This window comes from Juglans regia, chromosome 11, assembly GCF_001411555.2.
Source record: "Juglans regia cultivar Chandler chromosome 11, Walnut 2.0, whole genome shotgun sequence".
In the NCBI taxonomy this organism is placed as follows: Eukaryota; Viridiplantae; Streptophyta; class Magnoliopsida; order Fagales; family Juglandaceae; genus Juglans; species Juglans regia.
The window spans coordinates 10,109,046-10,131,429 of NC_049911.1; the positions used below are offsets into that span (position 1 = coordinate 10,109,046).

At 34.8% G+C, this 22,384-nt stretch overlaps 2 protein-coding genes across 2 annotated transcripts; both read right to left on the reverse strand.

Moving 5' to 3' along the window:
* Positions 1 to 3,017: 3,017 nt before the first annotated feature.
* On the reverse strand, positions 3,018 to 8,128 carry LOC108997682 (aspartyl protease family protein 1-like). The gene is made up of 10 exons (XM_018974036.2): positions 7,571 to 8,128; positions 6,847 to 6,991; positions 6,067 to 6,299; positions 5,295 to 5,519; positions 4,938 to 5,073; positions 4,770 to 4,843; positions 4,583 to 4,682; positions 4,446 to 4,506; positions 3,545 to 3,616; positions 3,018 to 3,440 (listed from the first exon to the last, which is right to left on the reverse strand). Exons 1-10 carry the CDS (start codon positions 7,879 to 7,881, stop codon positions 3,238 to 3,240), a joined length of 1,560 nt encoding a protein of 519 aa, XP_018829581.1. The 5' UTR covers positions 7,882 to 8,128; the 3' UTR covers positions 3,018 to 3,237.
* Positions 8,129 to 10,596: 2,468 nt separating this feature from the next.
* Positions 10,597 to 13,998, reverse strand: LOC108997641 (aspartyl protease family protein 1-like). Its single transcript, XM_018973998.2, has 10 exons — positions 13,411 to 13,998; positions 13,172 to 13,307; positions 12,571 to 12,806; positions 12,181 to 12,405; positions 11,937 to 12,072; positions 11,767 to 11,840; positions 11,579 to 11,678; positions 11,422 to 11,479; positions 11,040 to 11,111; positions 10,597 to 10,953 (listed from the first exon to the last, which is right to left on the reverse strand). The coding sequence occupies exons 1-10, from the start codon at positions 13,755 to 13,757 to the stop codon at positions 10,739 to 10,741; spliced, it is 1,599 nt and encodes a 532-aa protein (XP_018829543.1). The 5' UTR covers positions 13,758 to 13,998; the 3' UTR covers positions 10,597 to 10,738.
* Between the last annotated feature and the right edge of the window lie 8,386 nt (positions 13,999 to 22,384).

Consider the following 22,384-nt stretch of genomic DNA (forward strand, 5'->3'; position numbering starts at 1 on the left):
TCCAGCAACTAAAAATCCCATGTGATAAGTATGTTGATCTTGGACGTTCCCACTCAATAGAACTCAACATACACAATGTTAAAGGTAGCGCAAAAGTATCATAGAGCCTTCGAGAGGATAAGGTTAAAGATGGAGCTATGAGATATGTTTTGTTGGACGACACAAAGGGAAGAAAGGGGTTTGCACTGCTAGAAAATGTTGATTGGGCAAATATGAGGTACTTTATTCAGTTCTTGAAATTATTTTATGATATCACTGTTCGCAGTACAATATAAACTACCATTTGCGAGAGTTGTGAAAATAGTGTCAGGTTGTTGAATGGTATGTCTATAAGGATGCAATCCAAGTATGATAAATATTGGGAGATGTTGAAAAAATAAACAAATTATTATTGGTGGTAGTGGTTCTTGACCCCCGATATAAGTTGGTTATTATAGAGTCTTGGATTAGAGACGTCCTTAGTGATGACAAGCCTGAGTAGTTCATTAAAGTATTGGATACTTATCGGAGTTTATTGGTCCCAAAAACTATGGTGACCCTCATATGCACACATAACTTGCTAAGGTCAAAGTTTATTGGACTATATAATATTGATGATGCCGAGAGCTATAGGCTTGAGTCGGGTAAGTTTAGGCTTTTAATCTTCATTTTTAATTGATTAATTAGATATTTTATTGTTTTAATTCTTTAATTTATGATTTTTATGCTTTTGTAGACGTATCTGCGAACCCCACAACAATTGAGGACTGAGACAGACGCATTATGGGAGGGAGTCCAATAGATGAATCATGAATTTAAAATCTTTAACTTTTATGTTAATTTTACTGTTACTAAGAAAAAATTATTTAAGTAGTGTAATATCTAAAATTGTTTAATTTCCAAAACAATGCAAGATACTTGGAGTTGGAATTCTTACTTCGTGCCTGGTAATGGATCATGGTGGTGGTGGGGACTATGGATTTGGATTTTGTTGGAGTTGTTAATTTTTATGGATTTGGAGGAGTTGGATTTGGGATTAGTTGTTAATTTAGGCCTTGTTTGTTTTAAGAAAACTTCTCAACTCATCTCATCTAATCATTACAACTTTCTCAAATTCACATACAAAATAAAATAAACAATTCAACGTTTTCAAATCCCAAAATAAAAATAATATTAAAAAAATATATTCTAACAATATTTTATTCAACTTTAAGCTTTTATCTCAATTGATCTCATCTCATCTCATATGTGAAAACCTAATGTTGATACTTTGTAACATTGGTCGTCACCTTGGTGGTGGTGGTGGTGGTGTGGCTTGTTTGGGGGTGAGATGAGATGAGAATTTTGTAAGTAGTAGTAAGATAGCTTGTGAATAGTAATAAGATAATTTGAGTTGAGTATTTCTTAAGTTTTGGAAAATGAGAGAAAAAATTTAATAAAAAATATTATAAAGTTAAAATATTGTAATAATATAGTTTTATAATATTATTTTTATTTGGAAATTTGAAAAAGTTAGAATTGTTTTTATTTTTTTTTTTAAGTTTAAAAAAGTTGTAATGATTAATTTGAAAAAATTGTAATGATTAGTTTGAAAATTTTGTATTTGAATTATGTTTAGGAATATGTTGATACTTTGTAACATTGATGGTCACTTTGGTGGTGGTGGTGTAAGTCTAAGTTGTAAATTTATAATAAGAACTCATTAGTGTATGTTCTTGAATCTTTTTTTATTGTTTGCACTTTGCAGGGGTGTGCATTTAAATCTGCTGCATGCATGGTTGTATTTTAATGTTTATGATTCTATGGAATTAAGTGTTTTTGCTTGCATGATGACGTTTTTTAATTTATATTATGGATTTAGGTGTTTTTTTTTAATAATCATACATTATGGCTTTATTATTGTTAGTTCGTTCAATTATTAATAATCTCAAATAATCATCTTTTTTTTTTACTTTTGTTGAGTAATGTATAAATTGTATACATTTTTTAGTTTATGAATTTAAATTAATTCTATTGATTTATTTAAATTGTATAGATTGTATACATTTTTTCAGGTTAGATTTATTTAAATTGTATTTAGAATTTTAGTTTTTTTCGCCCAACCCGAAACAACAGCCCATGGGCCTTGGGCAAGTGCAACTATAACCGGAGTTCCGACTTCCGCTTTCAACTCCAATTGGAGTTTCAGAGTCGAAACTCACTCCTGATTAGAGTCGGAGTTTGGAGTTGGGCTTTCCGACTCTATCAAAGTCAACCCTAACTATCAGTCAACATAGGAAGAAAATGTGACCATACAAACTTTATTTCCCTTTATTTGAAGTAGATAACGTGTGTCACGTGTTTCTATGAACCATATGACAAAAGGAAAGAATAAGGCGCGTATGTTGCATGCACTATGAGCTCCATACTCTCTGTTTTGGGCCATTGTGAGATTTGTGTTAAATATGTATAGTTGTTTGTAAAAGACAAAGATCTACAGACAAATCTTATGGTTTTGACTCGTAAAAGAAGAAAAATTTGACCTAAACATTCCTCAAACACAATATTTCTCTATTTCAAATTTTAAACTTTAAACTTTTTATTTAATCATTACATAATAATTACTCAAACACAAAAATCAATATAACTTTTACAAAATACAAAACAAAAATTATACTAAAAAATTATATTTAAACAACTTTTCAACTTTATCTATTCACTTTCAAAAACTCTAATAAAACATCTTCACTCAAACTATTTCACCATTATTCATAAAATTTTGAGATACTTTAAGCATCCAAACATGCCCTTAAACGTTAAGAAAACAATTCTAATTAAGGAGAGGGATCTATCAATAAAAAGTATACATTCATGCACAACAAAAAATAAATTAATTAATCCCATTTTCCACCTTCTGCCTGCATTGATAGAGAGTGAAAGATAGCTTGCTGAATATTATTATTTTTCCAAATCTTTAATAGTATCTAAAAGAGGAGATATCCATTATTTCAGCCTGGAAAATGGAATTAATAGCAATGCTGCAAAATCACAAAATTTAAACTCAGAAATTAACAACTGTTTCTGCCTATAATAATAATAACAAAAAAAAATTATATTACGTATAATCCAATGTTCAAATTAATGCCACTAAACACCAAAAACAGGAAGCCAACAAACAAGGCTTCCAATACTTTTTGTGTGCCAAAAGGAAAAGAAAATGCCTCCAAATGGGGTTCTGTATGGGGGGGTCAAGAAAACCTCAGCATATAAAAAGAATGATCAAACAATAGCTAAGTATGAAACAAGAAGAATCGTGAGTGTGCAAGTAAAGGACTTCCACTTGGGTGAATGATTCGCCACAGGTATAGGAGAAGTGTTACCACTGCTTTGTTTGGCTTCCGGGTTGACGGCAAGAGCAGGGGAAACAGCAGGAGAGTGTGATGGTGTGGTAGGCAGAATGTTCGAATTCTCAGCATTGTAGCCTGATGACAGCAAGCCTCATTATAACCACTTAAAGAGTACACCAGGGGAAGCAAAATTTGCACGTTGAGGAAAAAGAAAGGAAAAGAACAGGAATTTCACTCACAGTTTGAGTCCTTCCAACCCAATACCATCTTCTCACGATCAAAAACTAGGTGATAACCAACCATGAAGTTTTCTGGATGAAAATAAATAAATTCAAGCTGTAAGTGGCAATTTTTCAATTCAAATATGTGAGGATACATAATGGCTTTCAGTTATACATCGGGACAAGAATATCCAGGTATAAGTGGCAAGGAATAAGATCCTCCTTTAAATTTGAAATGGATAAAATAAATCCATTTCATACAACATATGGAATATTTTCGCTTGGCCATCCTTCTTATAATACTATGACTGAAATACTCCATATTTTGAATATCAATTTTAAGTGAAATAGAGGATTTAAAGTTCCGAACTTGTTCAATGATACAATGATTAAAGAATTTTCATTGTTTCTCTTGCAAAAATTATAGTGTCTGATTAAATAAGTGTGATTTGAATCCACACATTGATAATACATTGCTTTATAAAATCTCTCCCCAAATTAGAGACTACTGAAGATGTGCCCGGCCATATTGATTTTTAACCATCATAGAGTGACTATAAGTTAGGAAAGGAAGTCAAGTCTGAGAATTCTAAATTTCTAGTTTCTGAACTGGGAGGGACGACTAAACGTCGGATATCTGACCAATTCACCCAAATGCTTAAAGTACCGATCACGCTCCCTCTACCCAAGAAACCAATTCCATCAATCCAGAAAGAGTTTCAACCAAAGCAAGGATATGTAGAATTTCCACAACAAGATGGTATCTCCATTAGTTGCCTTATAAAAATTATATGCAAAGTCAAGATTCCAAAATGACAAAACATGAAAATGTGTCCTCATTAATAGAAACAAGTTTTAAAATAAACAAAAATAGTCTTACTCCTCGATAAAGACAAGTAACTAAGATATTGATACTTACGTCCAATGATGTTTATATTTTCACTTTTGAGAAGAGCCAGACAATACAAATATCCACCATTCTGGAGAAAATAACATCAAACTTTAGCATAAGTTGGGTAGGAATAGGAAATTAAAGTTTTATAAGTGAGATCATACTGGAGTTTGGACCACTGCAGTTGGATCATTGAGAAAATATTGGTCTCCACCTTTCATTGTCAGATTCATATCAGGAATTGTATAGTTCTTTTGATTTGCGCTGCATATAAAGTGGAAGTCAGCACCTTCGAGTTGAAGGGACAAAATTAATACAAAATAGAAAGGGGTTACATCCAAACTACATCACCTTAGTTCATAACAATATTCAAAGGGGATCTCAGAATCAGGTGAATGCCGCTTTTCTTGGACTTGGGAATTGAACTGTTTAACAACGTAAATCAAAGATAATCACATCTCATAAAATTATAACTCCAAATAATTAATCTCACAGAACAGCATTATTTAAAGAACTTACACTCTCTGAAATAAAAGTATAAGCAGGGTCACTCAGGAGTGTGAATGATGTACCAGAGTCGAATATGGCACTGAACTCAAGCTCAGAAGCACTGGTTCCCACAGTTATTCGAGTGATGCTGATGTTATAAGTTGGGCTGATAACAAGTTCCCAAGGATTACAAGTAGCATGGGATTCAGATCACATATAAGTCTACTTGCCAAACTAAACAAAGCTTTCCCATTAGCATTTGCGATATTAAGAGATGCCAGTGGCCTTTGGACCAATTGGACTCAACCCCAGCATTTCAAGGGTCAGATCCGGGGTTCAAATCTCGACATCCCCGTTCCCTAGGGAGAAAAACAAAAAATAACTTACTGCGATTGCCTAACACTGAATGGAGTTTCTCTTTGCTCTGAGCTGCCATTATTTCCAAAATTGATCTTCCCAATCCCATCATCTCCAAAACACATAGAAAAAGAATTTGAAGCTAGCCCATTTCTTGCTAAGACGCTTGGAACAGATATGTCTTCCATGCCAAGCCCGAACAGACCATTTGGTGCTGCACCCGACAAAAAAGTGCCAGTCTGAATTTGACCACAACTGCAACAAGGTAAGAGGTCAGATTGGAAAGGCCACAGATAACAAAAATCTGCTAAACAGATCTGAATACTAGGTATAAAACAAGAGGCAACTTCAAGAAATTACAAAGTTATGTTAACCATCAATGAAGGAGATGAAAAGCGTTGATGATTGTTTAAAATCTTGGACATATATGTTTCTGATTTTATCACTGACCCCTCTAGAGGTTTCTGATACCTCCCTGTAAGACCAAGGAAATACAACTTCTTCACTCCTGACAGAATCATTCCTAGTTGAGGAGAAAAAGCCATTCCAAACTCTAGATCTATCATCCATCCAATCTAACATTTGTCAAAATATCACATTCTCCATAGTTTGTCATTTTATCAGAAAATTAATTATAATCCCGTTTTAAAAATTGATATCACTAATGATATAACACTGGTATCATATTGATTTCAGAAGCTTGCCATCTGTACCTAGTAAATTTTTTTGATATTACTAAAAGCCAGAGTTTCCAAATATTTCCCCCGAATGTTATTGGTCACAAGGTAATGAAGAAACATACCCAAAAGTAATCTGAGCATTAACAACTTTTGGTTGATCATCATCTGTAACTAAGTGCAAAACATCCTCTACCAAGACCCCCATGGATGAGGTGTTACTAGAAAGATATGCAACTTCATAAGCACAGTTACTATTTGCTGATGAGCATGGCCTTTGTTCGCAAAAGGTGCTGTCGCAGGAAACCTTTTTGCTTGTTGATGAAGTATTAGGGCTGTAGATGTTTAGTTTTATTTCCTGCTTGATAAAAGAATTAAGTAATTATCAAATAATTCAGGACTTGAAAGCTTTTTTCACCAGCAATCCACCAAAACAACCAAATACATGGCAAACACAAGTCCAATATAAATCTAAGGTTGTGTAGGTTAGACCATAAGATTTTAGCCAAAATGCACTTAACTGACTTATCCAGATGTTAAAGAACAATAAAAGCTTCTAATATAGACCCCGCATAAATAGAATTTTCTGGGTGTGGCAAAGAAAACTTGATATATATTGAGAAAAGACTAAATAATTTCAAATGTAGTCGTTAATGATTTGGAAATTTAGACTTAATTTCCCCTTCATCCAAATGCTCTCCTTTCACAAAGATGCATGATTATGAAGATTCAAAAAAGTAGCGGCAGGAAAGTCAATATGAGTCTTAAGCATGAAGGCTATACCAGAGTGACACATAACTAAGCTGAATAGAAGTAAATAAAAACACACGAATAGAAGTAAATAAGCCAAATCAATTTGTAAGTTTGTTTTTCTAAGTACATGCAACACGTCTCGTATAATATACCTTTCCAGATGATGATGACTTCAAGCCATCAATGCAACTGTCTTTCTTACAATCGCATGGTAGCCAGAACAAATCACTACCAGTGTCTAATGCCACAAGAAATGACATACTTGGTGTCCCTACAGATACATTGGCATAATGCAAACTGAAACACCAAGAAGAACGTTGAAAGAAATTGTTAGTTAAGAGAAGTGTCAGGGAGAACTGGAGAAGAAAAACATATACCTTCATTCCTTGTTTGATCAGCAAGAAAATTAGGGGAAATCTCAAACCAAAAATATCCATAATTTTCACATAGAAAGATACGCTTTAAGAACTTATTTTCCGTCTCCGATAATAAATTATAAAGAAACGCAAGAAAATCGAAGTGACAAAAAAAAAAAAAAAAAATGCTACCAAACAGTTCCTTCCCATCTAAAATCCAGTTGAGTAAATACTTAGCAAAAGAAAAGAAAAGGCTATAATTATTGGATTTTGAGGTTAATAGAAGTAAAATCCACGTCAAGTAGTAGCAACTAAGTTATTGGGTTCGTCTAACAAGTTAAAAGACCCGTTATCATCCAGCAACAGAAAACATAAAACTCCTATCTCTTCTCTTCTCCACTTTCTCAGCAACCAAACAATCATTATCCAAATTCTTCAAAAGGTCACTAAAATTCTATCAAACAAAATAAATACTAATAACATATACATGGTAACATAAGGAATGGCTTAAGGATCGTACAATCCCAAAGAACTGATCAAAACCGTGTCGTTTCCATTGGCAAAAGTGAGCGGCAAGGACTGGCCGTCGATGGCAGCGAGGTGACGGGCGCGAATTAAGCGGTCACGGTGGGCCATGGAGACGTAGTAGTCCACGCTTCCCTTCACCGGGAGGTCATCGACGCTGAGAATTCCATTAACTGGATCGGAGAATCGGTGGTGAATGTCAAAACCGAACGTGGGCCCGAACCCATAACAGATCCGGGAACCCAAACCCAAAAACAAAACGCACAGTACCCATAAAGTCGTAGAAGTAAAAGGAGGCCAAGCCATGGCTTTGAGGTTGAGGTGGTGGTTGTCGTTGTTGCAGAGTGTGTAATATCAGAGTTCTCTCTCTCTCTCTCTCTATATATATATATATATATATGAGGAAAAGTGAATTTTAGGCAGACATAGTATGAACCAATGTGAAGGTATTATAGACTGGCAAGCAACTGAGGAAGTTGACGCGTTCCCACTTCTTGCCCGGAAGAAGAATACAAAGCACTCTCACAGACACACACAGAGGAGAGAGGGAGAGGGAGAGAGAGAGGTCCTAATCCTAACTATATATTTGGTGGGTGAATGCTCCAGAAGTCAAAGGTCGCTCTCTAGCAATGGAATGCGAAGATAAAACCGCGGGTGATCCGGAAACCTCATTTATTCCAAGTAAAGAAAAACGGGTACCTTCTTATTTCCGACTGTTGAAAGTCCCCTTCCCTCAGAAAATATTTGCATCTCTCTCTTCTCTTCTCTTCTCTTGTAGTATTTCAGATAAATACTAATTCAAATATATAAATTTCAAGGGTTTATATAAAATTTATCTATTTTAAAATTTATATTTATTCTCCATCATTTAAAAACACATTTATAAATTGAGCGGTACTACTTTATCATTTGTGTGATACTGCTCAAAGTGATTGCTAGTTGAAATTAGTTTTTTTTATCATTTTAAAATATTTTTAAAAAATATATTAATACATTAATAATTACTTTCTTAACTATTAAATAAAAAAGAATGTCAAATTTAAGTATCAAACTAGCATTTTCCTTATAAATTAATATAGGTTATTATTGTATTACAACATCGTATTTCAGAAAATTTGAAAACATCTGAGAGAAAGTTGGGCCAATCTGAAAATATGTAAGACCCGGCGAGGCATATATAAATTATAGAGACAAAATGCAGGGGCATTTCTATAAAATAAAATAAAAATGTTAAAATAACGGACAGAATGGTCGGAGGTAGTTGGCACAGCGGTTGACGTTCATATTCGCTGCAGAAACCAACATCAAATAAAAAAGAAAAAGAAAAAATAGAAAGCGGGCCACCACGTGCCAAACACCCACTGTTTCTTTAGTTCCAACCACTTCAATTTAATTAGTATTGGCGTAATTAATATGAGCAACTATATATTTATCAAAAATTTGTCTCGAATGTATGTGGCGAAAAGTATATTTGATCTTTTTATTTATCCTTTTTTAATGTATTTTTTTAATTATCATAAACATTTTAAAAAATAATAAAAAATTAACAACATCATTAAAAAATAATTTTTTAATCATTAAATAAATAACAAAATTTCGAGATACACTTTTGGGCCTTTTAGCATTTTTGAATTAATATTAATTATGCTATGATGACTTGTATTTTCCTTTTTTCTTATATGCTTCCACTTTGAACGCTCAAAAGAATCACATAACTTAATTATAATAATTATTAATACTAAAAGGCAGTTTTATAGAAAATATTTTTCATACTCTTATCAAATATGTTTTAAGGAAATAAGTCTAATGTTTACATAACATATTATCTAAAAGATGGATCGTACCGAATTTTCAAGAAGTTTTGGAGAGCGTTTAAAAAAATGAAATAAAATGATTTTAGATTAATTGAATAAAATATTATTTTTTAATATTATTATTATTTTAAAATTAAAAAAAATTATAATAATAAAATGGCATCGAGCCTAGTCTCCTTTCTCCTCTGTGCATGAGTGCAAGAAGCTTCGGAGACGTCCTACGCTTTGACCAAAAAGGAGCAAAGAAAAGACTTGCCACTTGGGTGTAGTAATTGTAACGACACGACACGACACCTAGAAAATGATCTTCATCAGTTCTTTCAGGAAAATAAGTCCCCTCAAAGTATTTGGGCAGGCAGACTTCAAGTGAGAGAAGGATACAGAATAATTATTTTAAAAAAATAAAATTTATTATTAAAAAAATTAATTTTTTTTATATAAATTTAATATTTTTTATTTTTTATAAAAAAATTATACGGCAGATCCGATAACTGTAAATATTATTTCTCATTTAATTTTACAGCAAACGATAGATATTGTAAGACCGATTTTCTCTCACACAATTGAGACCCTCAAGTTCAAGTCTATAACATCAATTAAGGATTCATATAGATAATAATAAATATTTTTTATTAGTAGATATTTTAAGACCCATTTCTCCCTCCCACTTGATGTACTCAAATTTAGCCGAACTTGGGTTTTCAAAGACTCTACTTTAGCTTAAAGAGAGGTCCAAAACTGCGGCACCCCCACTACCTAATGATAACGATGGTCCCTTTACGTTAAAGGGTTTACTTGACCGAAATTGGTGCTAATTTTACAGAGACTTTCAAGAGTCGGCAGAAATTTGAGCAAATATCACATCCACATGACAGTCAGTCCTAAAAGTAATTATAGAATGGAAAACAAAATCACAATACGAAGAAAAAAACAATTTTGACAAAATGGCACAACTTTTTTTTTTTGTTTACTTGAATTCTCTGGACATCTAACTGCACAAGAAACATCTGTATCTGCTTTTTTGAAGGAAGGGATGAAGTTTTAAGGCATACGAGTCCATCATCTGATGATTTCATTAGATGATGAAAGTCATATGATAATGATAACAATTGGGAAAATACTTGTAGGGCAGAAATGGCAACCGTGTATTAATTTTGTTAATGTAATGGGAAAGTCCACATTCCGCAGACACCAGACAGGATAGAGATATTCTGGCATACCCGTGAGCAAGTGTAATGGGAATCTTAAAGGGGGGCGAATTATATCAACATATGATACAAGGATATGACCTGAATCTTACTACAGTCGAGAAACTAAAATTGGTATTAAAAAAAATGATCATAGAAAAGCTACAACAGCAGAAACAATGTAATGAGAAATCTTAAGTAAGTCAGAGAAGTATGACTACAGAACAACGGCCATGCAGCCGAACCATGGGAACTATTCCCGGTCTCTTTTGTAGACTCTGGAGTAGAGGAGTTACCTAGTCCAACGGCAACAGCAGGAGGCACCGTGGTACCGTGAGGCTTTGTTGGAGATATATTGTGATCTTCTTTGTCATAACCTGCATAAGGGCCCAAAGGGTGATTGAGAAGCTTATAGATCAAAACCTGAAACAACAATATAAGCATACGTGAGAGCAACACTTACAATCAAACTTCTTCCAGCCCAAGACAAGTTTTTCTCGGTCAAATACAACACGGTAACCAGTCATTAAGTTTTCTGCATGTAGACGAAATTACTGAATTATAAGCAAGCAGAGTTCATAGAGAAATAGATAAACAAAAGGAAGCATACTACTGATCCTAATTGAGATCAAAATTCTAGCTAGTTTCATTGGGAAATCCAACATGGACCTCTCATCAATAATTACCATGGGGTACTATGCAAAAAATAAACCCGTGTATGCCTGTTATTTGGTCAGTTAAATTTTCAGCACTACAAGAACTTGTTATGCCCAGGTTACATGCAACAATATAACGTGCACCCAATTCATTGTAAGAATTTGTCAAATGCAATATAGAAGACTTACGTCCAATTATATTCAGTTCTCTGCTCTTGACAACAGCAAGGCAATAAACAAGTTCAGTCTGCATATCAATTGGAGGAAAGATATTTTGTATTAGGTACAAATAAACAAAAATAAAATAGTACTGAAGTACCAAACAAAAACTAAATCAAAACAGTACCTGACTGTTGATGACTATTATGGGCTCATGGATGGCAAATTGACTTCCACCTTTCATAGTTAAACTCATGCTAGGTATCAAACTAGCATTGCCCCTAGGACTGCCCACAATAAAAAAATAAAAATAAAAAAGCTTTAGATATGGAGGGTAGAAACCAAAACTGAAGTATGGATATAACTAAATGGAACCTCATATCATAACAATATTCAAAAGGGATCCTTGAATCTGGTGGATGCCGCTTATCTTGTGCCTGTGAATGGAACTGGCAAAGAATATAAAACTGCTAAGTTCCAGCACTCGATACATATATAATGTATAAAAAGCAAGTAAAATAAATTTAATCATTTTACATGCTTACACTCTCTGCAAGCCTGGCATAGGTTGGGTCAACCAAGTATGTAAAAGAGGTCCCAGAATCAAAAAGAGCAGTGAAATCCACATCAATTAGAGTTTTGCCAACTCGAAGTTGAGTAACACTGATATTATAGTTTGGGCTACAATAAAAGACAAAAAGACCTAGATAAAAACCTCTATCAGAGAAAACATAATCAATCTAGATTGATTAACAATTGGCACAAAGTAACAAAGAAATTACCACTTACTGCGATGGGTTCAGATTAAAAGGGGTCTCTTCTTGATCAGGACTACCCTTGTCTCCAAAACTGATCCTTCCAATTCCATCATGTCCGAAGCACATGGAGAAAGAATCTGCCGTAAAACCTTCGCTAGATAAAATGCTAGGAACTGATATCTTCTCCATGCCAAGCCCAAACAAACCATTGGGAGCTGCAACATCCAAAAATGAACCACTTTGAACCTGCCCACAGCTGTAGAATTCATGTTGTATCTTAATCTCTGAATAGGTGTGCGGGAGGGAGATATGGGGGAATAAGAAATGGGAAAATAAGAACATTCCAATAAGCACTCATCAAAATAATGGTGCCGGAATAGGGTTAAGAGTTCAGATAAGTTGAGCTAATCATAGAACTCACCCAAATGTGATGTATGCCTCAACAAGTTCCTGATAACTATCTTCTGCTGTTAAGTGCAGAACATCCTCTACCAATATCCCAGATGTAGATGTTTCAGCTGAGACATAAGAGACCATGTAAGGGCAATTGTTGAATGTTCCAATGCATCGACTACGGTGTGCACACAGACTGTTGTTGCAAGTAACATTTCTGCTCGTTGACGACCCTTTAGGATTGTATATATTAAGCTCAAAATCCTGTAGAGTAACTTGCTTTCATTGAAAATCAATGGAAGAGCAGCAAAAAAGCATTCATGAAAAGAAAATAGAAGGGAGAATCTTTTTTTTTTTTTTTTTACAAGTGAAAACAAAAAAGAAAATAAAACAATGTTTTGAAAGCAAAAAGTAGATATTACCTAATCTAGTTTTCTCCACCCTAAACACACATATGGGTACGCACAAAGGCTTATCGCTTAGTCAAGAATCAAATCAGACCCCTAAATACTATAGAAATCTCTTGACTTCTCCAAGGAATCAAATAATTTATTGCCCCTCCCCATAAAATAAAAAAAATTAAAAAACGAATATTCTCAGGGCTTAAATATGAGAGAAAGAGAACATACAGAAGCATAAACTGTGCCCTCTGTAGGGGCACATCTGCTGCAATCACAGGGAACCCAAAACAGGTCACTCCCAGTGTCCAGCGCTACCATAAACTTCACTCCGGGTGTCCCTAACTGCACCGTCGTGTAATGCAAACTGAACGAAACCTCCACAAAACCCGGAAAAAACGAGAGGTAAAAGATCACAAAAGATCAACAAAGAAATTACAGATTACAGCACAACAGGCATAGAACCATACAATCCCAGGGAGCTGATACGGAGAGTGGCGTTGCCGTCGGAGAAAGCAAGCGGCTCGTGGAGTTCAGAGAGCTTGCGGCCGCGGAGGATGCGATCACGGTCGGCGAGATCAGCGTAGTACTCGATACTGCCCTTCGCGGGGGCCGGAGAGAGCCTTGATCCGGCGGTCTCTGAAAATTTCTTGACCGGATCAGAGAAGCGGTGATGCATCTTGAAGCTGAAAATGCGGCCGCCACGGCTGGAGCAATGGGCACCCAAGAAAGAGATCAAGAAGATAAGGACGAGGAGGAGAAGTTTAAAGAAACAGAACATGTTGTTGGGTTGGGAACGCCAGAAAGATTCATGCATTGGGAAATACAGAGTGGGGAAACCCCACTACACAGATCCTGGAAACTACCAAAAAAAAAAGAAGAAAATGCTTTCTGGGTTGGGGTTTTCTGGCTCGGTTCCCGGAGAGAGTGGTTGGGGGTTGGTGATGGAGGTGGGGAGGATCTTGCAACTGTGACTCTGCGAGCGGCGAGTGCAAAAAGGTATTTGGTGTAGTAGTTTTGGACTTTCTGGATGAGTGTTTTGTCCCCACACTTGCTTTTGTTTTTCTCAGTTCTGCAGTTATGACTCATGACTCATGAGAAATGCAAAACAGCACGAATTAAACAGAGGGCGCGGGAAAATAGACTTGTTAAATTAATACTAAATTAATTTAAACTAAATATTTTGTAAAATTAAGCTCATACTTACGGTTATTTGTTTTCTCAACCGTAAAATAAAATATATAATTCAATTTTTTAAAATTTTAATATAAAATTAAAATTAAAAAATTTATTTTAATAATATTTTATTAAATTTTCAACTTTTATTTTATCTCATCTTATCTACAAAAATAAACGAGACATATAAAATTTTTGATTTTATAACAAATACTACTCTTTTTATAATAAAATAATTTTATAATCTAACATAAAAACCAAATCATGTTTTATTCAAACATTTCGAATCAAAAAAAAAAATATTTTTCTAAAGTAAATGGATATATACGAAAATAAAAATTTTATGCATCAGTCACTATTCATTATCTCACATTCTATATCTTATGAAAAAAAAATTATAAATATAAAATATGAAAATAAATAGTAATTAATGCAAAGAAACCTCATACGAAAAATAATCCTGGTTTAGCCATTACACCAATTATTTTTTGATAGACTTTTTCATTCTTGTAATATTAATTTCGGTTGTTTTGACTCTTCCTTTGTGTACTGGTTTGATTCAATAATAGAATCCCTGTCACATGGTTCATAAACCATTTAAACGCAACAAGTATCACAATCTATAAAATAGAAAAGAATATATTTAAAAACAAAAGCAAGTTTTTAAAAGAAAATAATTTAAATTTGAAATATATTAAAAAAAAAACACAAACACATACACCAAACCAGATTTGTGGGGGCGGCCACCCCTTTTCTTGTGGTAGCCAACCCTAGTGGGATTTGTTGTGGCCACAAACCACCCCTGATGACAAAGGCCTTTGATATGTGGATGTACACGTGGCTTATATATGACAAAGTAGGAGATTCTGTCAGTGAATCTCACACTAGTTTTGTTACTCATCATTCTTATATACTATATACTACATTTATTTTTATTTTATTCTTCTGAAAATAATTGAGTTATTCTACTCATCAACCATATACTACATATTTGGTAAGAAAAAAATTAAAAATTAAAAAATTATGTATAGTGTGAGGATGATGAGTAGGATTTTTCATCTCACAAATACGTTGAACGAATTTTGCTACTCATCATTCCTACACACCACATATCAGACTTATTTTTATTTTTTTTAGTATTTTTTTATTCTTTCTAAACTACTTGAGTTCTTCTACTCATCATCCATACACCACACATTTGGTAAGAGAAAAAAATTAAAAAGTTAAAAAAATTATGTATAGTGCGAGAATAATAAGTAATTTTTCACGTCGAAAACATCCAAAGTAAAAGAAAAAAAATTAAAATTAAAATAATTGGCCCAATGGTCAAATAGCAATGGTTGTTTGAGTATTTTAGTATTTAGATTTTAATGTAAAATAGATTATATTATATTAGTCATCGAGTCGTGCTATATATAGTCCTCTAAGGAGGACTGTATTGCATACCCATATATGAAAGGACCAAATTGTCCTATTTTTAGGCTTGAATTGACTACATTACCCCCTATTTCTTCTACAACCTAAACTAAAATATTGAAACTGGGTCCTTCTCGTTGTAGTAAGGTTTTTTTCTCTCTGCCTTGACAGAGACCTCTGTCTTCTTAAATGGTTAGTGGAGTTTGTAAGAATGTTTGATAGTGATTTCTCTATCCTACGGGAGGGACTTAAACTTACAAACAACGAATATGACACCATAATTTTGTCAAATAAAACAATGGAGGCAGCAGCTAAAAAAGGCAAAAATATTGAAACCGGAATATGGTTTTGGCCTTTGCGCACGCCCCAACAGATTTCCATTGTTTTCCTCAAGGTTTTTCTCAAGCTTTGCTCAAGGTCTTCCTCAAGGTTTCTACAACCTCCTTGGCCACCATTGATGCAAAGCACTGCTCCATTGTTCCATTGTTTTTCTCAAGTTTTTTCTTTTTAAATTATTTTGACCACTTTTCTTCATTTTAATTTATGTCTTTGGAGCCTGATAGTGGATTTGAAACGCGGATTTTGAAAAACATTAGTGGGTTTGAAATGTGGAGTTTGAGTGATTAATTTAAACAATGGTGAGGCTCGGTTGCTTGAACTGGAACCGTGGGGTGAGGAGGATTGCATTGGTTAATTTCATCTAGGTATGGGGCGATTTCATCTTGGTATGGGCTGGTTTTGACTTCACTGGAAGACGGCGATGGTGTAAAGGGGTGGTGATTTCATCTGGGCGAATCACTGGTTTGTTCCTTCACTTGGCGAGTTCCTCGTCACTTTTCTTTCAAAAATTTGATTTCATTATGTCTAAGGAGGATTGGTTTGTTCCCTGTAATAAAATGTAGTGTTTCATTTAATAGTGAAACACTGCGTTTCATTAAGCTTGCAAGTTTTGTAACCATTAGGAATAGTTTTTCGTAACGAAAAAGCACATGTGAGTATCTCATAAATTTATTTTTACTAAGAACCCATTTATAAATAGTAGTGAAATATTTTAAATTTAGATACTTTATTAGATTTTAAAAAAGAAGAAACAAAAAGTGAAATAAAAATATATAAAGCTAAAAAATTATTTGAAGAAGTGACTATAAATTTTTAATATAATTTTTATTTAAAATTTTGAAAAAGTTGTATTTTTTTAATTTAAAAAAATTATAATGATTAGATAATAATTAGATAATAAATTAAAAAATTAAAATTAAAAATTATTTTATATTTGAGTAATGTTTAGAAATAAAATACCTAACAATATCTTGTTATATAAACAAAGCCCAATGAGGAGAAAGACAAAGAGAGCAGTCCTCCCCCTAAACAGCTGTTTTATTCTTATTCTTATTATTATTATTATTATTATTATTATTATTATTTTAAGTTTTAAGTTTTATTTTTCTCAAATTTGTTTAATATTCTTGAGATATTTTAGCATAATCTTTGATTTTGTAATAGCTCTGCTGATTTAGAACTAAGATGAAGCATGTGAGTTTATATCGATTGACGCATGTCATATTTGCTCGATGGCCTATCCTACATGCTATTTTTAAAACATGAAAAGTGCTAGAGACACAAATGAGTTAAACAAAAGTAAATATATAAACTGACATAGTTTAATATGATCCATTTGATCTAATTTACTATAAAAGTAATTTTATAAACTGAGGTACCATATCAAACCACGTCATTTTGTGGATTTACTTTTGTATAATTCATTTGTAGCTTAAAACAGTAACTGATTGCTTGGATGAATTTTCGATCACACACAATAAATGCACCTCTTATATATTAATGGTGTAGATACTTGTACAACAAAAAAAAGTCATTTATATAAAAAATAAATATACAACAAGAATCAAGGAATAAATTCATTGGCACTATATGGTTCCAACTTTAGAGTCCTTGACTTTGGTGGAACCATATGACTTGTGGTGTTGGTCTGTGCAGCACTAGATTCATCGGTGGCATCTATAATATTTATAATAGCCCCCGTCAAGCCAATGGGCGGTGCAACAACATTGAGCTTGAACCTCAAAAAGGAAAAATGCATGGAAAACAGTAGCTTCGTAAGCAAATCAACAATTTGGTCTTTAGTGGATAAGAAACATACATCAAGAGCACGTTAGTGAACATTCTCATGAACGAAATGATAGTCGATCTCAACGTACTTGGTGCGAGCATGGAAGATCGGATTGCTAGTTAAATAGTTGGCACCAATATTATCATAGTATAAAATTGGACTGTGAGCAAGAAAAATCCCAAGTTCCCGAAGTAAAGATTGCAACCATATGACCTTGGTAGTGGCATGTACAACGGCACGATATTCAGCTTCAGTGCTTGAACAGGCAACTGTAGGTTGCTTCTTAGAATTCCAAGAAATAAGATTCGGACCAAGATAAATACAATAACCACTGGTGGATGATCGTCGAGACAATCGGCCTAATCAATATCTGAATATACAAAAAGCCGAAAGGAGGAACTGCACCAAAGGAGGAGACCAAAATTCATGGTCTGTTTGAGATAGTGTAAAATACGCTTAACTATTGTCCAATGGACCTCAGTGGGATTAGGCATAAATTGACATACCTTATTCATCAAGAATGAAATATCTGGGCATATAAGAGATAAGTATTGGAGAGCGCTAACTGTGCTTCTATAGAGAGAGGGGTCTGAACATGCAAGAACTAGTAAAGAGAGATAATGGAATGGAGGTTGACATTGGTGAAGTAATAGGTTTGGCTTCCAACATATGTGTGCGAGAGAGAAGCTTCAAAATGTAACCTCTTTGGGACAAGAAGAGCCCATCCGGAACGGGTGTGGCCTCAACACCTAAAAAATAATGTAAATTGTTCATTTTCTTTACGGGGAACTCACGACCAAGAGATTCAATAGTCCAAGAAACGGCCTGAGTCGTGGAGCCGGTGATGAGAATATCATCTACATACACAAGGATAAAGAGAGTGCCATCCAAAGCATGATAAATAAAAAGAGACGTGTCTGTTTGAGAGTTATGGAAGCCAAGTGCAAGAAGTTTGTCACTCAGGTGAGAATACCACACCTGAGGAGCTTGCATAAGGCCATATAACGTCTTATTTAATTTACAAACATGAGTTGGAAGTTAAGGATGAACATAACCTAGAGGTTGAAACATGTAGACCTCCTTTGTGATGTATTCGTGCAAAAATGCATTTTGCACATCAATCTAATGAATAGACCACCCATTTGGAAAAGCATAGCTAAGAATCAAACAAATAGTCATCGGTTTGATAACCGGACTAAACGTTTCATCATAATCAAGGCCTTCCTGTTGATAATAGCATTTGGAAACAAGACGAGCTTTAAGACATTCCAGAGTGTCGTCAGATTTCTTCTTAACTTGGTACACCCATTTGTTACCAAGAATATTCAAGCTAGAGTCATAGGGAACACGAGTCCATGTGCCATTTTTCATAAGAGCATTAAATTCCAAGTCCATAGCATCTCTCCAACCGGCATGCTTACAGCTTCTGAAAAACAAGTAGGCTCTACAATAGAGGCATGAGCAGTAAGAAATGTCTTAGGAATTGGATATCTCACGATATCATCTGGAATTTTCTTTGGTTGAAGGATGTTGTGTTGTGATCATGTGACCATCTGGTGAGTACGAGCGAGAGGAAGGTGCTAAGCTGGAGCAGGAGGTAAATGAACTGAAGAAAAGGCATGGTAGGATATGGTAGGAGAGTGGGAACCAGCTAGAGATGAGAGAGATGTTTCCGGTGCAGTAAAAGATAAGGAAAAAGCCAAATTCAGAGCATAATCAGATGAAGAGGGAATTATTGCCGAGTTTGGAGAGGATCCCGAAGCAGGTGGCATGAGACTTGTAATGGAAAGTAGAGCTGCACACGGAATCAAGTGGGGCATGGGATGATTGAGATTGTTTATCTGTGGAGGAGAGAGAGATGTGGGGCACTAAAAGACTGGCAATGGAAAGTTGACATGAAGTGGGAGAGTGATTTGAAGAAGCATGAGAAGAAGCCACGATGGGAGAGGAATTTTTGGGAGTGAAGTTTGGCAAAAATCATGGCAGCATGGAGGATGATTGAGGATGTGATCCATTTGGAGAGACCGACTGTTGTGGAGATTTAAAGGAAAAATGATTTTCAGAAAATACAACATGCTGTGATAGGAAAATTTTTCCAGAGCTAGGGTCTAAGCATTTAAAGCCACGATGATGAGGACTGAATCCAAGGAATACACACTGCTTTGATCGGTAATCAAATTTGTGGGTATTAAATGGACATAGATATGGCCAGCAGGCACTTCCAAAGACATGAAATTGCGAAAAATCAGGGGATTGATTGTATAATTCTTCAAAGGGAGAAATCGTACAAAAGGGAGATGTAGGTAAGCAATTTATTTGAAATACAACGAGTTGGGAAGCGTTCCAGTAACAAGTGGGTACAGAGGCATGAGAGAGGAGAGCAAAACCATTTTCCACATTATGATGATGCTTTCTCTCTACGGTGCCATTTTGAGGGGAAGTATGGGGACAAAATATACGATGATGAATACCAATATCCTGAAAATATTTATGCAAATTTCAGAATTCTCCGCCCCAATCGGTATGAACAGATTTTATTCTACGATTAAGAAATGTCTCAATATGCATTTGAAATGATTTGAATGTGGATAAAACATCAAATTTAGCAGGAATAGGAAATAAACAAACGTATTTGTTGAAATGATCCACAAATAAGACATAATATTTATTTCCAAGAATTGACATTATAGGAGGTGGAACCTAAACATAAAGAAAATATTAAATCTAAAAGACCATTAGACTAAAAAGTAGACGAATTAAACAGAAGACAATGACTTTTGCCCTGCTGACATGCATTGCAGACAACAGGAGCATTATTGTCAGACACAGGAAGACCAAATTTTGAAATAATGTGACGAACAAAGTGATATGCGGGATGACCAATCCTTGCATGCCAAACTGGCAGAGGAGCCCGTTGACAAGTCAAGGATTGTGAGTAGGCGTCTAGGGAATGTGAAGATGGAAATTGGTAGAGCCCATTTTTAGTCCTGCCTCGCTGAAGTTCCTTCCCCGTGCGCTTGTCCTTCACAGAAAAATAATTACAATGAAACTCAACAAAAACATTGTTATCACAAGTAAATTGTTGAATAGAAACTAGGTTCTTCTTAATCCCAGGAACATGTAAGACACTATTCAAAAGAAAAATAGAGTTTGTGGATTTCAGATGAGATTTTCCAATGTGAGCAATCTCCAAACCTGTGCCATCGCCTACTTGGATTTGATACGTGCTTGTGTAGGGCTCAGTTTGAATATTTAGCTTTTGAGAATCATGGGTAATGTGATTTATGGATCCGAAATTTGGGTACCAACTTTGGTCTGGATGAGCATGTTGAGTGGTGAGAAAAGCTTACATTTGACCAGATTCCATTTGATCTTGATATGCACAATCCAAACGATGATAGCAAGAGATAGCAACATGGCCAGTTTTGCTGCACACTTGACAGGTTGGTCTTGATTGACCATAGTTGTTGTAGCCTCTTCCACGGCTACGGCCACGGCTCCTATTTCCTTAGCGATTTTGAGAGCCAGAACTTCTACCAGGTCAATATTGTTCCATGTTGATTGAGCCAATGGAGAGTTCAACTGAAGAGTGTTGTTCAAGTTGGAGTTCATAGGCCAGTAAATGTCCATAGACTTCTTCAAGAGACATGGGATCCACTCTAGTGGATACGGAAGTGAAAATTGAATCATATGAAGAATCCAAGTAAACAATTTTTTTTTTTTTAGAGTCTCTCCAACAGCAGCTAGAATATCTGCAAACGATATGACATTCTGAAAATAATCAGAAATGGAGAGACTACCTTTCTTCATGGTGGAAAGTTTGAGTCTTGTTTGCACAACTCGAACTTGACAGTTTGTCGCAAACATGCGTTCAAGGGTTGTCCATACATCACGGGAATTTGTTAGACCAACTAGATTGGTTATGATGCTTTTTGAAAGTGAAGACATAAAAAGACCAAGAAGAGCCTGGTCACGTTTGAACCATTGTGCAAATGCCATATTTGGGATGAGACTTGGAGAAGTATCACTTGAAGATGTCTCTTGGATCAATGCTAGAGGACTGGGGATACTTCCATCGACATAGTTGTAGAGTTGCTGACCATGCAAGTAAGGTACAACCTGCGCCTTCCAAATCAAATAATTATCCTTGGTGAGTTTGATTGTCACTAGGTTCTGAATGTTTATAGGGATATAGTTGACATCATTGGCAACAAAGGTGGTGTTTGTGGAGATGGAAGAAGTGGATAAGTTGGAGACCGAAGAGGTTGAGGATGCCATGGAAAAAAAATTGACGTAAGTCTAATGCTCTAGTACCATAAAGCAGCAACAGAGTGCTTGGATGAATTTTCGGTCACACACAATTCGTGTACCTCTTGTATATTAATAGAGCAAGTACTTGTACAAGAAAGGAAGGTCATTTATATAGAAAACAAATATACAACAAGAATAAAGGAATAAATTCCTTGGCAATATATGGTTCCAACTCTAGAGTCCTTGACTTTGGTGGAACCGCATGACTTGTGGTGTTGGTCTGTGTAGCAGCAGATTCATCAGTTAGTTTAAGTATTTCTTTTTTAAAAAATAGATGTTTTTAAAACTCATAATTGAACATCTATATAACTTTACAAAATGGTGAAAACTCACATTATTATGCAATTAATTAACCCTATTTTGTACTGCAGATGGACAATGGAGCTTTTTATAAAGCTGGGCCCCTAAAAATA

Coding starts and splice junctions, on each gene's coding strand:
- LOC108997641 (XM_018973998.2), bottom strand. CDS start 13,757: ATGCATGAATCTTTCTGGCGTTCCCAACCCAACAACATGTTCTGTTTC. Junction 13,308..13,410: donor CGTATCAGCTCCCTGGGATT/GTATGGTTCTAT, acceptor GGTTTCGTTCAG/TTTGCATTACACGACGGTGC. Junction 11,112..11,421: donor AGAACTGAATATAATTGGAC/GTAAGTCTTCTA, acceptor GTCTACATGCAG/AAAACTTAATGACTGGTTAC.
- LOC108997682 (XM_018974036.2), bottom strand. CDS start 7,881: ATGGCTTGGCCTCCTTTTACTTCTACGACTTTATGGGTACTGTGCGTT. Junction 6,300..6,846: donor AGTCATCATCATCTGGAAAG/GTATATTATACG, acceptor TTTATCAAGCAG/GAAATAAAACTAAACATCTA. Junction 3,617..4,445: donor AAATATAAACATCATTGGAC/GTAAGTATCAAT, acceptor ATTTTCATCCAG/AAAACTTCATGGTTGGTTAT.